At 36.2% G+C, this 15,590-nt stretch overlaps 2 protein-coding genes and 1 non-coding gene across 5 annotated transcripts; 1 reads left to right on the plus strand and 2 right to left on the minus strand.

Moving 5' to 3' along the window:
* The first annotated feature begins 277 nt into the window (after positions 1 to 277).
* Positions 278 to 7,611, plus strand: dcun1d5 (DCN1, defective in cullin neddylation 1, domain containing 5 (S. cerevisiae)). Of its 3 annotated transcripts, none has more exons than XM_044118451.1 (10): positions 278 to 403; positions 2,625 to 2,689; positions 2,804 to 2,846; positions 3,162 to 3,258; positions 3,767 to 3,932; positions 4,013 to 4,104; positions 4,181 to 4,289; positions 5,866 to 5,970; positions 6,274 to 6,376; positions 7,216 to 7,611. In XM_044118451.1, exons 4-10 carry the CDS (start codon positions 3,194 to 3,196, stop codon positions 7,338 to 7,340), a joined length of 765 nt encoding a protein of 254 aa, XP_043974386.1. In that variant the 5' UTR covers positions 278 to 403; positions 2,625 to 2,689; positions 2,804 to 2,846; positions 3,162 to 3,193; the 3' UTR covers positions 7,341 to 7,611. The 3 variants fall into 3 exon arrangements, with proteins under 3 accessions (XP_043974386.1, XP_043974388.1, XP_043974387.1); XM_044118453.1 differs by having other exon boundaries at positions 300 to 403; positions 6,277 to 6,376; XM_044118452.1 differs by lacking the exons at positions 2,625 to 2,689; positions 2,804 to 2,846 and having other exon boundaries at positions 340 to 403.
* A 951-nt stretch (positions 7,612 to 8,562) lies between these two features.
* Positions 8,563 to 15,400, minus strand: LOC122832414. Its single transcript, XM_044119155.1, has 6 exons — positions 15,344 to 15,400; positions 12,427 to 12,527; positions 12,294 to 12,324; positions 12,020 to 12,170; positions 10,351 to 10,747; positions 8,563 to 9,574 (listed from the first exon to the last, which is right to left on the minus strand). Exons 4-6 carry the CDS (start codon positions 12,159 to 12,161, stop codon positions 8,791 to 8,793), a joined length of 1,323 nt encoding a protein of 440 aa, XP_043975090.1. The 5' UTR covers positions 12,162 to 12,170; positions 12,294 to 12,324; positions 12,427 to 12,527; positions 15,344 to 15,400; the 3' UTR covers positions 8,563 to 8,790.
* On the minus strand, positions 13,399 to 13,562 carry LOC122833358. Its single transcript, XR_006370980.1, has one exon. It is a non-coding gene; the product is annotated as a U1 spliceosomal RNA (small nuclear RNA).
* Positions 15,401 to 15,590: the final 190 nt, after the last annotated feature.

A 15,590-nucleotide genomic window follows, 5' to 3' on the forward strand; every position in this document is an offset into this window, starting at 1 on the left:
ATTTGATGATGATTAAGAATTTATATTTCTGTTCCATCAATGAACGTGTGAAGATTTCCCTAACACTTATGCCAAAAATGAGGACGGTCCCTTTAAGACACAAATGGAAGATTACACTTCTTCTACCAAGTAGGGTAGATGTGTTTTTTTTCCCACATTATTTGCTGCTATATGATTTTATGTGTTTAGTATTTATTATCTATTAGAGGTTATATCTCCAAATACAACCAATAAAATCTGTTATTTCCTGGTGATTTACTCCGGTGATCAGAAGATTTTTGTCTGTCTCCCCCGCTCAGTGATGGAATCGCCCACTCCCAAGAAACGCCGGTACAGCTGAAACCTCAGCACAGTGTGGAGAGCAGGTGGAATTAATTAGTCAGGCAGTGTGAAGCTGGACACAGTGAGTGTTTTAATACGAATTATGAACTTGAATAACTATTTATGAGTAGTTCTTCAACATTGTAAAAGTCTAAAATATTATACTTTATGAAGCGTCTGTTGATAACCAACGTGACTAAAGCAGCTCTGCAACCCGCGGTGTGCTGTTAGCATTAGCTTGCTAACAAAAGAGAAGCGCTTACAGGCAAAAATATTCATTACACTGTTAGGTTTTAGCATGCCTTTTTATGTATGATATCATTTAACTTTAAAAGACTTTGGCTGACTATTTTCAAATAGCATTTGGTGTGAAATTCTGGGTATTAGCCGCCGCGACTGGCTAATTTGCTGCTGCTAACGTTAGCATTAACTGTCGTATTTGATTAAACGTTAAAACCTTAACGTTCTAACAATTCAAATTAAGAAAGCTATTAAAAAGTGGTTGTTTATATGACGTAAAGGTATTCAGATTTGCCATAGGCATCGTTTTAGATTACGTTTTCGGCTCAATGTTAACAAACACGTATTTGTTTTGACGTTTGAAACTGTTTCACAGTCATAGATTTGATTTTCACCTGTCATGCTTCGCTTTGGGTAACGTGATTTTGTTTTTATCGGTTGGCGTGTGTGAAATCTTTTCCGAACCAGCTTCAAGTCTGGACACGGTTCTGGAGGGGGGAAAAAATCCAGCTTGTGACGCAGTTCTTGTTTGCTGCTACTGTATTTGTGATGACAGATGGTGATGGTACGACCTGAATCAAGCTGTTTCAATGCAGCTTAGAGGCATTAATGAGCAAAACAGCGATCAAAGCTCCTGCTGTTTCTAATGAAATAATAATTAGAAGTGAGTAGAGTACCTAAATATTATATTCAATTAAGAGTAGCGATACTTCAACAGATTTTACACCTAAAATTTTTTTTTCTTTAAAAAGGCTACGCAAATGTAGAGTTACTAATTAGACAAAAGTATAAAATTGTATCCAAAATTATGGTATTAAACACAAATAATTAGGGCTGAAGCAATGAATTGTGATTGTAAATATATTCTATCCAGAAGTCCTCAAGCAGCATACCTGGTTCAAATTCTGTAAAAATAATAATTTAAAAAACTGTCTTTTTATATCTTTTTTTCTATTCAATTATTAATCAGTTAATTAAAACAATAATCAACAGATTAGCCCTACACTGTTGATGTAAAGTTAAGCTTTTGAAATGTTGTTTAAAGTATTTATCTTTTTAACTGCAGATTCATCCTTTGCTACAAATAATAAAGCGTTAGTGCAGTGTTATTGCATATTAGAGATTCAAATGTTTTCTTATTTAAAACAAATAATTTTATCTGCATTTTTAATGTATTTGTAATATTGAATAATAACAGTGATGCTCTGATTAGGTTTTCTGATCATCCATCTATGTTATCTGGGAAAATTGAAAAATTATCTGGCAATAAATTCACCTAATTTAGACATAAAACATGCAAAATACTTGCAGGCACAATGCACCAGCTATTCATTCAAAAGGACGACTGAAAAACCTGAAATCAGTAAAATATTTAACAGTACGGTTCTCAGTACTCTAAATTATAAATTAACAATTGTCAAATAATGTCAAGAAAAAAATTAGTCATTCAAAGTCAAATGCATGTTGCCTCAAAATAAACAATCCTGAGTTACTACATCAAAACTTCCTGAGAGCATGGCTAACTGATGAATGCTGGTTCTGACTGGCTAGCTGATGAATGCCAGGAGGCGGTAGAGGAGATGGATTATTTGTCTTATGTTAGGACAGCGAAAGTTTCATATATCTGAATTTGTATTGTATTTATTCTTTTAAGTTGCGTGCTGTAGCTTTAAGCAGAGGTTTGGTGTGAGAGTTCACTGTCTGGTGGAGGTTGAGCGGTGCTACATCTGTGAACCATTACTACCAGTAGCGGCGGTCCAAGAGCGAGAGCAGAACCATCGTCAAAGACTAAAATTATTTTTCTAGGTTATTTGTTTAGCCTTGACCGTTGCTAAATCCCCGCTTTCTGTTTGACTTTGAATGTGACTGCGTTAAGCAGTATGGCTCGGTGCGTAATGCATCGTACTCTGAATTGGAAAGCTGCAGGTTTGATTCCGGGTGGAAACGCATATTAAAATCTGCTGGATCGGGCAAGGAACCCATGACAACTGCTTGCAGGTCTAGTTTTGTTTAATTTTTTAGTGTTTTAGATGCCAGTAATGTTTTGCTCGTTTGTGTGACAGATCATCGGGTCGACTTGTGCGGTCTGGCAGACATCAGTTACATTTCAGAAACGCTGGATCAGCTTGTAAGTCAGTTTTGTTTCTACAAAATAAAGTTTAAAAGGTTTTTAAAGTTTTAATCTATTCATATTCTGAATTTTCAAGGTTTTCACTGTAAATTTATACTTTTTAAACTTCAGAATCTTGTTGATTTGAATGGACAAGGCAGCCAGAAGTTTACGGGTAAGGTCATTATTTACAGAATGACTAAAAGCATTAACCAACGTCAAAACAAAATATAACATCTTACGATCGAGGATGGTTCCTTTCACTGTTAATTTATTTGAAAATGCATGACTTAAACTCAAGTTAAATTTTAGATTAAGTTGTAACGTAATTTGTAAAATCTGCATCTTTTTAGGATATTAAGTTGGAGAGTTGTAATTTGAAAGCCCTACAGACTATGTGTTCAAAATATTTGAGATTCTCATTGAATTTTATGGAACAATCATCTAATCGTTTGTTTTTCCCGAACTTTCTTTGTTTTGTTCTGTGCAGCCCAGCTAGTAAAGCCCAATAAAGGTCCCATAATGCCTGTGAAGAAGAGGAAACTACCCGAATCTGAAGATCACGGGCACAAGTGTAAAATTACCAGGTAAGATTTTATTTCCCATAATGTCTGAATTTAGAAATCTGTTTTTTATGCCTTTCCTTCATTTGTGTTGCTGCCGTTCTTGGAAATAATGGTGAAAAATTTCACTGAGTTCATCAAATAAAGAGTTTATTATCGCTGGAACCAGCATTTAGTTTCATAACTCACTAATCTTAACGAGCAACATTTAGTTTTATACTTAATATTGGAGCAAGAAAAACTCCTTTTGGTTTACTTAGTAATCCAGAACAAGAATCAAACATGGAAAACAAGCAAACTTCAGATCCAGAGAAACCCCTACTACTTTATTAACTATCGACTACCTATTCTTATTAAACATGAGGAACTGATGTTTAGTCTTGTACTTTTACCTTTTTGTCTTTCTTTTGGTTTTGTTTGTGTTTCCTTCTAATTCATGTGAAGCCCCATTGAACTGCCTTGTTGCTGAAAATGTGCTACATAAATAAAATTACCTTTGTAGTGAAGTTTTAATTTGTTTCGGGTGTCGTAGTTTTCCTCGTCCTCAGGTCCGTGGTGTGAAGCCAAATGGCGCTGAAAGGCAGTTTTCCAGTAAAAAGTGCCTGGCTTGGTTCCACAAGTACGCCGGCCCTGAAAAGATGGTCGGCCCGGAAGCCATGGAGAAGTTCTGTGACGATATCGGAGTGGAACCAGAGAATGTGAGTCCGTCTGTCCGACGTGGATCCTGCTCATCAAGAAACAGCTGGATCATCTCTGTCTCCGTTCTCCTTCCTTCCAGATTATAATGTTAGTTTTGGCGTGGCATCTAGGAGCGTCAAAGATGGGATACTTCACGAAAGACGAGTGGCTCAGTGGGATGACGGCACTACAGTAGGTGCTTTTCATGTCACCGGTTTGGATTTGGTTGGCATCTGATAAACGGCGCTGCTGCCGCTTTGTGTTCCAGATGCGACTGCACCGAGAGGTTGCAAGGCAAACTCGATTACATGCGCAATGAGCTCAACGACGCCACAGCTTTCAAAAATATCTACAGATACGCGTTTGACTTTGCCAGAGTAAGTTTTAATGTCAACTCATTTTATATCCAACTGATTTTAGTTTATTATTCTGTTGTTTAACCTGCTGATGGTTTTATTGAATAATATTTTTATTACAGTCAAAACTTACAAAGTGAGAAGAGTTAAAATGAACAGGGCGATTCTTTTAGCACGTTTTCATTCGCTTGTCTGAATGCTTTGTTTAAATAAAACCTTTAAGTTTTTATAACCAAAAACACAATTTTAAAATACATTTTCTCTACCTCTGCTTCCGATTATTAATATCCATCAGACCCAGTATTTAAAAAGTATCTATGACAATGAGCCAGATCTATTCCGTCTATTTCTATGCTTTATTATTTATTTTACATTTTATTCCTAATTTCACTTTCTGAACCATTTAAAAAAATTTGCTGCAGTTTGTTTTTTTGCATGAATTCGTGCAAATGGTTGTAAAGCTTTACAGATATTCTGCTAATGTTGAGGGGAAAAAACACAATTTTTCAATTTTGGTGGTTTTTTTTTTGTTTTTTTTCCAGTTTATTTATTTTAAATTGGTTCTTTAACTCATCACACTGACTGAACAAATTAAAGTTGTTTTTACATGTTTGACTAGATCAGTGTTTCTCAGGTCCAGTCCTCAGGCCCCCTGCCTGCATGTTTCAGGTGTTTTCTTCTGCCTCACACCTGGATTGAATCTTTGGGTAATTAACAGCCTCCTGCAGTAACTTGGTGGCTGCAGAAGACGTCATGCAATCATTTGAATCAGCTGTTCTGGCGTAGAGGCACATCTAAAACATGCAGAGCAGGGAGGCCAGAGGACTGGAATTGGGAAGCGCTGGACTAAGTTAATGAACATATTGGTGAATCTAAAGTGAGGTGCAGAGTTATCAAATAAGTTTGTAATCAAGTACATTTATGTCTGTGTTTAGAAGAAATAACATTTTAATTTAATTCAGCCGTTTCTCTTTATTGGCCTGGTCAATACTAAATTGCAGATATCGGTATTGGTACCGGAAGTGAAAAAAGTGGGTCGGTGCGTCTGTGCACCTGCGTTTAGTTCCCGTATCGTCTGATTGAAAAGGTGAAATGGAGCCATGTTGAATTTGGATTAAATGGGTTACAACTTGTCCATAATGATGGAAAAAAAAAACAAAAACATTTTGTTCTGTAAATTTTACTTCTTTTTCTTTTATTTACTTAAATTTTTGGTAATTCTAACAATTCAATATTGTTTTTCACATTTGGGAGCAGAAATGTATAAATATTTAAACCGGCTGCATTTGATAAATTTAAAATGAGCTGAATAATTTAAATTCAGATTTTATTTTTATTTTAAAGAGGATGAACTTGCATTAATATTATTATGGAATATATTACTTGAAAATGGTCTCATTTACTGTAAATAAAATATTAAATATATAAATATTATTGTTTATCATAATAATTTGATTATTTTTTTTTATCATGACAGGCCTGCAAATGTTAGTTTTGAAGCGATGTGCTCATTTTTCTTAAAATGAAATGTGACCTTGGCGCTCAGGTGAGGGGGGTTAATTGTAACTCAGTTAATTGGATTTGTCTCTGTTGCTAGGATACGAACCAGAGGAGTTTGGACATGGACACGGCTGCATCCATGCTGGCTCTGCTGCTGGGCAGAACCTGGCCTCTCTTTCCCGTCTTCCGCCAGTTCCTGGAGGTAAACGACCCTCAATCGAAGCGCCTGGGCCTGACAGAACACCTGTAGTTTGTAGGATGAGTAGTTTATCTTCTCAGAATGACGAGAGGAAATGTTTCTGCTGGAAACTTTGACTCAACTTTCCTTTGTAAACACAACTGGACAAGATCAGCCTGTTGAATAAGTCAGATATTGTTGAAGAATGTTTCAGATGGCACAGGGTCTAAAAGTTGTTTAGCTTTTGTTTTTAACCTGGACTCTTTTTTATATATATATTTTATATACATTTTTCTCAATAATGACGCCTTTTGTTCTCTTCCACAGCAGTCGAAGTACAAAGGCCTGAATAAAGACCAGTGGTACAACGTTCTGGAGTTCAGCAGGACCATCAGCACCGACCTCAGTAACTACGACGAAGACGGAGCCTGTGAGTATCGGAGAGGCTCACCTGCAGCACAGAAAACAACTGAAAGGAAGAAACAAACTATCTACGTAGATGTATATTAAAAAATGAGAGTATTAATATTTGGCACAGATCTCCAAATTCTGAGTTTTTTCCAGCCCATTGTTGTACAAATTTATTGTGGGTTTTTAAAGAACTCAATGAATACTCAAATATTTATTTTTACATGTTCACTGATATTGTTCTGGTAATATTGCAACAGTTCGTTCTTTGGTTTTTCAGTTTCATAATAACCACACAAAATGAAAAATTGGGTGGCTCTCTTACTTTAAAATAAAATTAGAAAAAAAAATTCCACAACTAAAAAAGGTTTAATTTTTTTTTTATTCAAATTAAAAATACATATAGTTTTATAATCTCCTGTATTTTCTTCTTCCTTTGTCATGTCTGGTATCACTGCATGTTAAACAATACTGTTTAACAGCTGAAGCAAAGATCAAACACTGTTTTTATTTTTATTATTATTTTGATTTTACATATAATTTCTTCAAAATATATTTAAAAAAAAACAACAGAGTTATTTTCTTTTTTCTGTTTTGAACCCAAAGAACAAACAGCACATGGATTTGTTTGGAAACGAAGAAACTACGCTGAAGTTGTGGGTTGTTTTCTGCAACATCAATAAAATCACAGGAAAGTGTTGACTTTCTAAAGATTTTTAAAACTCTGTACTGCCACCATAAATGGGGAAAATGAGCAGGACTTTAATTTTAATTTGTTGAATTGCCGTTGGGAACCTTTTTGATTTTATTTGGATGTTTAAAACAAAGCGCAGTGACTGTGCGGTCGTTTGTTTCCTGCAGGGCCTGTGCTGCTAGATGAGTTTGTGGAGTGGCAGAAGGCGCCGCCGGCATCGCAGCGGCCGCCGTGCATCGCCACTAAAAGGGAAGGAGAGCGAAAACTATCTGCAGAGACGACGCAACTCTGACATGGTCTCACCAACACAAATAAAACCGTACATAACACAAAAACATGGACTGCAGAATCGTCGCTGTGGACTCTTTACTCCACCTCCAGACATCGTCTGCCCCTGATAAACTGCTGCTGGGATTCCTTCCTCTCAGTAGAAGTCACTTTGTTTTCTTAGTGTTGATTTGGAGAAGAACACGTGGAAACAAAATGAGTGGAAGGAGTTGTGAAATTGTTTTGTTTTTCTTGTTTAGATGTTTTCACTGTTATTAAAAACAAGATGAAAATGACAAGATGCTTCTCGATAAATGTTGAAACATGAGGGTTTATCACAACCAAGATTGTGCAGCAGAGTAATCTGAAATACATCCTGGAAAAGATTAATCTATAATTTTACTTCCTTCAATTAGACAAGATTTAGTAGGAAACTACACTTTAAACTAGAACACTTTGAAGAAATGTGGTTTAGTCATTGCACTTTAAATTATATCAAAATAACTTCATTATGCGATCTATAAATCCTTTATTTTACAGCTTTTAGATCAGGGTGTCCAAACTTTTTGCTCTGTGAGCCAAAATCACCAAGTTGAAGCTTTTAGTTATATATATATATATATTTTAAATGGTACATTTTATTGTAAATATTTCACTTTTGTGATTTAAACATGCAATACTTTTTATTTTTAGAACAAAACAGAATTTATTGTTTCTGAAAAGGGTGTTGGATGTTGGCTAACAAAAGGGTGTACAAGTTTCTAGCTTTATGGGTGATTATTTCTTGGTCTAGGAAATGTTTTCATATAAACAAAAACTTTAAAATCCATTCATTTTTTAGCTAAATTTTATAACTGGGTGCCCAAGTTGCTGAATGTTTCTGGCCTGACTTGCATTGTTATTCAAATGACCAGAAATGTTAATACTTTGTAGATTTCATTTCATTTAACCATTTAGGTTAAAGTGTTTAGGGAGTAGAAATATATTTAAAAGCACCATCTTATGATTATTAATCATGTTGAAGCAAATATGTGGGCTTATTGGCCGGTTATTTATAGCAGTTATGGGACCTAATAGTCCGTTTTCCCATGAACATACACAAAACAGTTTTCTCCTATTATTTTGATCTTTTTCAAAATAAAAAGATTTTAATTTTGAAAAATCTTTTTAAAAGATTTTAAAAAGATATTAAAATCTTTTTAATATCTTTGTGTGATATTAGACTAAGCTTTTGTGTGAGTGAAAAACCAAAACATAAAAATATATAAATTTTCATATATATATATATATTTCTGATTATGTGCGGTCTAGGCCTCAAACTTTTCATCGCCTCCATTTCACTTCCATTTTCCGGAAGTATAATCCGTACCATCAGCTAATTTGCGCATGTGCTAACAAAGGGAGGGTAATTTTATTCCTTTTTTCTTATGTTGTAAAAATAAGGCGATAATGATTAAAACAGAATAACATGAGCCTTAAATGTCCATGTGGAAGTGCTGTTTCTCCTCGTCTGGCTCCGTCCGCTCCATCGGCCCCGTGGCGGCCGCCGCCATGATGGCGTTCAGGCGGGTCAGAGACCGGGAGCGCTGCCTGGACCTTGGGGCCGGTACAGGAGCCTCTGGGTCCGGGAGGTGACCGTATCGCTGGCCGTCCTCGTCGTATTGGTACAGGCGGATAATGCGGCTGCGGCGCCGGGGAGAACCGGACGGCGGATCTTCTTCTCTGGGCTCAGCTTTCGCTTTGACGCTCCTCTCGTCGTCTGGTACTGTGGATTCCTGCTCCAACTCTTCACTCTCGACTGTTTTTTGTTTTTGTTCTTCTCTTACCTCCTCCTCTGGGCTCGCTTCTCCATCTTCCTCTTCCTCTCTGTCTTTTGTTTCACTCTCTTCATCGTCTTCTTTTTCATCTGGCTTGGCTCGCTCTTCTTCCTCCTTTGCTTCGCCATCCTCCCCGCTTCCGGTTTTCTCCTCCGCCATGTTGGAATCGCATCCTTCCAAATAAGCATTTCTTTCCGGTTCATCTTTTTCTTTTTCTTCTACTTTGAGCCGAAAGCTCCTCTTGGGTTTGGCGGGTGGAGACGGGGTTGGAAGTGGAGTTGGTGTCTCCGCGGGTCGCCAGAATCTAGAGTCATGGGGCATCGCTCCCGTCCTGAAGGCCTGGTTGTCGTACGTGGGTGGCAGGGTTGTCATGGTAACCCGAGAGCAGTCTGGTTCGTCAGGTTGACGTCTGCGCTGCTTTGGAGTGAGTGACTTTAAGCACCTGAGTGAATAAATCCAAATATGTTTTATTTACTGGTGAGATTCGATTAATTGCAGCATCTGTAAAACCATATATTGATGGAACAAGTAACATTTCCAATTCAGAAACACCTTCTGATGATAAATTATTGAATGAACAGACAAATAAGCTAAAAATAAATAAATGCATATTTATTGTTTTTAAAGCAAAGATGAACTGCCAGTGGGTCAAAAGAATCCATTGCTGCTGTTTGGGGATGTCACTTGTGCATCAAATATACAGGCCTACTGGAAACATGCGAATAAAAAGGTTCCGGTTGAAATCCCATATGTAACAACAGAATGCAATTAATTGCGTTAAAAGCTTTATTGCATCAAAATCAAGATGTTTAAGTCCTGGCCCTAGTTACATTTATTCAGTTCAGCGTTATTGTTCTTTGTGCAGCTTACAGTAATATGTATAACATGGGAAAAATGTCCAATAATTGAAATAATCTGCCAATGAAATCTGCATTTTTTATCAATATGAAGGAATTGTCGACTTAAAACAAACTCATGTATCTTGCTGAAAAGTTAGTGGTAAGTTAGTTTTGTCCTATTTCAAGTGTACTAAAATATTTACACCAGAAACTAGACTAAAATACTGGATATGATTTGGTGTTTTTGCAGCAAAGTTAATTAAAATACCTTAATTAGCAGCATCTGGTTATTTTTCCTATGACAATATGCAGATTTCAATTCTACTTCTGTGCTTTAATCAAGTCCTTATTGTCATACCGATTAAACTTCATCACCCACCTGAGAACAGGGGCCCGTGACAGAGCTCCAGCGCTGAATCCCACCACAAACGTCAGGAGCACTGATGCAGCCACGGCTCCTGCAAAAATCTCATCTGGAATCACGGCTTCCCTCTCGCCTGGAAAAGCTGCGTTCCTCCTGAACCGGCGTGCAGCGCAGCCGCTGCCGTGCCCGTCCTCAGCCTCAGCCACCATGTTTTGGTCCACATGAAGCTCAAAGGGCCACAGTGTGGATCCCTCCGCGTGCCGCAGGATGCAGTAATACAGCCCACCATGGTGGATGCTGGAGTTTGGGATAACGAGGCTCCCATCGTGGTGCATAAACACTGGGTCCAGTTTGGACTGGGAACCAGAACTCTGGAGTTCACCGAACGGTGTGTGCCAGAACTGGACCACTCCTACAAACACACATGGAAATACACATGAAGAGTTTTAAAAGTTCACATCTTCAAATAAAATCTCTATACGCCATAATGTTTGGAAACAACTGCTGTGGTACATTACAACACTGGATAAATTACCACAAATAATAAAACAGTTTATATCTAAGAAAAGTAGTTTATTGTAAAACCAAACAACTCAAATCTGGACAGGATTATTCTAACTGGTTATTTAAAAAGGACATTAATGATCTGTGAGGTTGTTTATTGCCCCCAAAAGCCCTAAAATCTGACTTTTTATGTTAAAACGTATCATGATAAAAGCGTTTCACAGCGGTCTTTATAGATAATTGATTAGTTTTTTGTTTTAATATCTGAAATAAAGCCAGACTGATGACCTGACTGTTCAGGTTTTATCCAGATTTCTCTCCAGTCTTGTTTTTTTGATTTTAAGATGTTATGAGGCACAGTGGAGAAACCTGAAACTGCTGCTGTGCAAGTGAGCAGGTTGTTGCTAGGTAACCAAAGAATGAGTGAGTTGCTAAGTTTAAAGGTTTCTGTAGTTATGCAGCCATAAGTTTTATGCTACTGGGAGACAAACTGGCCACTTTTTCTCACTTTCTTCTTCTGCTACTCTCCAATTTGCACTATTTGCTCTGAATTCTGCTGTTAACATTTTGTTTTCTCTGTTATCTTTCTTTCCCTAGAAGCTACAGCTGGTCCGGTGTTCTGTTTGGCTGTCATAATGCTGCCAAAAACATTATTATATAACGTTTTAGAAACTTTTAGAGATATGTCCTTGTTTTTTGTAGAAAATATCTGAAATTAATCTACAAATTTCTGCCTTTTTTTTTTTTTTTAGTTTTTTTTTTCAGTTTTTAGAGCTTGGAAGTTTTCTTGTTTTATTTTTTTCCAGAAAATGTCTGAGATAATCTTTAAATTTCTGAGATTCTTGGTGGAAATTTACCTGTTCCTTTCCAACTACAATGGTCTTAATTCACCATCTTACTGTTCAGATCCCATCTTCACCTTCTTCACAGTTTCTTTGCAAAAAAAAGGCAGAAAAGTTATTGATAATCATCTAACATATATTTTTATTTTTCAACATTTCTGTGAATTAGGTAGGAAAAAGCAGCTGAAATATTTTTATTGCTTGATTGTAAAGGGCCTTTTTATGCCGGGTGATTCATGTTCAGAGTTAAATGGCTCAGTAATAAACATTCCTCTGGAAAAAATAAAAAAGCAACCTTCAGAAACCGGCAGAAACATTTACGAGAGAGTCTTCTTCACCTTCATGTTCTCCATCACCGCAGTGTAAAATCAGCTCTTCGTCTGGTTGACCTTTGACCCAGCAGGTGGAAGCAAAAGTCACCGAAGCTTGGCTCTGTGGGTTTAACCAGGCGGCAAGAAGAGCCGTGAAAATCAGCCACATTGTTCAGACCTGCGGCATAAAACAGACGCTTTTATTTAAAGCTTTGTTATCGACTCGAGATCCTAACAGAGAAACAAAAACTTAATTAACGGAGAGGTTAAATGTAGAATATGTTGCTCAGATTGGTTTTACCTGCTTCTGGTTCTTCTGCTTCTGCTGCTGCCTTCAGGTAGAGCAAAAACTCATTATCACAACTTAAAATTAAAGTTTAAACCAGAAAGATCTGTTTGAATTTAGCATAATTTGGCTCCATGAGGAGCTTCACCTGGTTTCTCATTCCTCTGTGGGTGAAGTCGTGTTTCTGTTGAGGTTTCCTCCAGATGAGAGTAAAGTGCAGCTCCTCACATGACGCTGGGGATGTTTTCTCTGTTAAAGATGTTAAAGATTAATAGCATCAGCTGCTGTTTCTCTGCATCAGTGGAGGGATAAAACACACCGCTTCACTGTTTCCACATTTTATTTAACACCCACTCAGCATTGAAAATGCAACTTAGTTACTTCATTGATTAAATGATGTTGAAAGTAACTAGATTGGAACACTATTATTGTATGAGGAATGCAGAATGAAAAGATTTTATGCAACCTAGTAAATAGGGCCACATTAAGAAAATTTTAAAAAATAAAATAAAAAATAAAATTATGAGAATAAAGTCCTATGATAACAAGGAAAACCTCCTAATGACTTTATTTTTGTATTATTTCTACTTTATTCTTGTACAACTTTTTTTCTCATAATATAATGATTTATTCTTGAAATATCTTGACATTATTTTTATATTATGTTGACTTTATTCTCGTACTATTTCATTCTTGTAATATGAATTTATTCTTGTATTATTATAATTTTGTTGTCTTGTTATTATGACTTCCCTCTTGAAATATGTCTATTTTGATATGTCGACTTTGTCGTAAGACATAAAACTGCCTACGGTGGCCGTAATACGCCATCATACCAGATCTGAATATTGATCCGGTATAAAAACTACAAAAAATGGTTTTAATAAGGGAGATGCACTTAGTAATTAAATTTAGTTTTTTCTCTTGGAAATGTGAAACCTTCCCGACATTGGAGAACATCTGAATTATTTCTTCAAAATATCTGAACTTTTTTTTCATAGATTTTTGAATTTTTATGAGCATGCTTTTACCGTATTACTTCATACAATAAAAATTTTCATACGCGCAATAGAATGTTTTAATGTGCGACATTTCATGTTTTTTTCCATTAACAGTGAATCAGGGGAGAGCGCGAACGCAGTCCCCCACTACCAGAAATTATGCAGTCGAGATTCCCACATTTGGGGAATTCGCAGGGGTCAGCACAACCGGAGTGCAATGGCTGAGCCTCACCCTGGGTGAACCACCTTCATGATCATGGTATCTCCCCTGCCAGGTAAGTATGAGTTGTTCTTCTCTCGCGCCGGAATGTCTTTCGCAGACATGCCCACATAACTCACGGTGCCAACACAGAAAATAAATAGAACCAGAATCGGGACGCTGCCGTACTACACTAGCTAAAACATACAGGAAAAACTGGGTTTTAGAAAAAAAAAAAACAGAAAAATGTATAAAAATGTTTATACATAACGTTTGATTTATTACCCACAATGCAAAGCTGCACTACCCTAGCCAAAGCTAACACACGAAATCGCAACTTTTTCTGCTTTTAATGTCCTACAAAACATCAATACAAAATATGTGAATTAAAATAAACTAATCTCGTCGTATTTATTTCTCACCGTCACCTTATAATACACAATGTAAAAACATGTACAAGCTTTTCAATAGCGGTAACTACTTCGTGTTTGCTTCCAGATTTATGTTTTGCTGCCATCTGCTGGCATATAGAAATTAATTCAATCTTTGAATTGTGTGGAAATACTTCAAACGGAAAAAACAAAACAAGCTTACTGAAACACGTACAGAGTATAAACTCGAAAATTGATTTTAATAATCATCACCTGACCCATTTGGTGCACAAAACTTTAATATGTATGGATGGGACGAATAACAATCAGAAGGAAACAGAACTGCATACACTGTTTCCTTCCTAAAACAAACTAACTCATTTTTGCCTAAAGGGATTTCTGTTGTCAAAATCACTTTTGGTGTAAACTGACACAAGTTATCATTTAAGAACCTCACGATATGAAGAATGAATATGGACACAAAGAAGAGGCAACCATAAAAACTGTCAACAGAAGGCGGTATTACTATTATTATTAAATAACTCACTTTTTATCGTCTTAATAAGAGCTTTAGTTAAGTGGCGCCGTCCACAGTGGCTCTTAATAACTAAAATAATATAGAGTCAAAAGACGTATCTTTAAATAACAATGTGTTTCGTCAGTATTATCACTAAATAACTGCAATCACTTTCCACACTTGAACAATACTAAAAGTAAAGGTAATACTGTTTTGTTTGCATTTTTTTGCCATTAGGTTGGAAGCCATGTGGTCACTTTCCTCAATTATTAACATATTATTAACATATTATGTTTTGGATTTAAAAACTTAGGAACAAAAATAAAATTCTTTAACAACAAATTTTCTAGTAGGTAAATATCAAAACTTAATAAATCTGCAGCTCTAGAAAAATTTTATCTAGCTCAGCTGAAGAAAAAATTGCTCTTCAAATTACTTTAGATCTCTAAACTGTTTGCCCCAACGGGCCTAAACGGACAAATTTTAGTTACTGACGGGCCACAAAATTTCTTAAATAAAATAAGAAAAAAATGGTTTATGAGAATTTTTTTTCCTTCTTTTTTTAGAGTTAACTGACATTTTCCAAATTTTTTGAATCATGAATAATTTTCTACTTTGTTGACCAAATTTTTAATCACTCTTGATTTGTCAGAGGCTGAACAAAACCACTTCAAGGGCCACAAATGGCCCCCGGGCCACACTTTGAGCACCCCCAACTTAGACTCTCATGGTGGTTAGAGTGCTCAAATTTTGTTCTAAAACAACAGTAACACTACTTCAACATTTTTATTCAGATAAAAATAAAAAGTAGTCCAAGTGATTATTTGAGTCAGAGTAAGAAAGTTCAAGCACTGAGTAACTCATCAGATAATTTGGTTAATGTTTAAAAATGGTTTTATCAAACAGAAATAAATAGTAAGATATGAACATATTCTGTGTTTTGTTTTGTTTCGTCTTCATTTAGTGGAGCTACTCACAGTGGATGAAGTATTCAGAAATGTTTCCTAAATGTTACTTCAGTAAATGCCCCGCCTCTTTCTTCAATCTAGATGTTTTGCTGTAACATTCAGGACGGCTCTGTTGAAAACACAAACGGCCAAAAATATTCTTCTAATTCTTTAGAAAATCAACATAATGAATAAATCGAGTGTTATATTAGCTCTAAACCTAATTTTAGTGGGCACACAGTTTTAATGTTGAGGTTAAATGTGCTGAGATCCTGCG

This window comes from Gambusia affinis, linkage group LG06 (assembly GCF_019740435.1).
Source record: "Gambusia affinis linkage group LG06, SWU_Gaff_1.0, whole genome shotgun sequence".
Lineage (NCBI taxonomy): Eukaryota > Metazoa > Chordata > Actinopteri > Cyprinodontiformes > Poeciliidae > Gambusia > Gambusia affinis.

What these genes read in the sequence shown, in the direction of transcription:
- dcun1d5 (XM_044118451.1), top strand. Translation starts at nt 3,194, where the DNA reads ATGCCTGTGAAGAAGAGGAAACTACCCGAATCTGAAGATCACGGGCAC. An exon ending in CACAAGTGTAAAATTACCAG is followed by an intron (nt 3,259 to 3,766) that starts GTAAGATTTTAT and finishes CGGGTGTCGTAG; the next exon opens with TTTTCCTCGTCCTCAGGTCC. An exon ending in ACGCGTTTGACTTTGCCAGA is followed by an intron (nt 4,290 to 5,865) that starts GTAAGTTTTAAT and finishes CTCTGTTGCTAG; the next exon opens with GATACGAACCAGAGGAGTTT.
- LOC122832414 (XM_044119155.1), bottom strand. Translation starts at nt 12,161, where the DNA reads ATGTGGCTGATTTTCACGGCTCTTCTTGCCGCCTGGTTAAACCCACAG. An exon ending in CGGTGATGGAGAACATGAAG is followed by an intron (nt 10,748 to 12,019) that starts GTGAAGAAGACT and finishes GTGTGTTTGTAG; the next exon opens with GAGTGGTCCAGTTCTGGCAC. An exon ending in TCACGGGCCCCTGTTCTCAG is followed by an intron (nt 9,575 to 10,350) that starts GTGGGTGATGAA and finishes TTATTCACTCAG; the next exon opens with GTGCTTAAAGTCACTCACTC.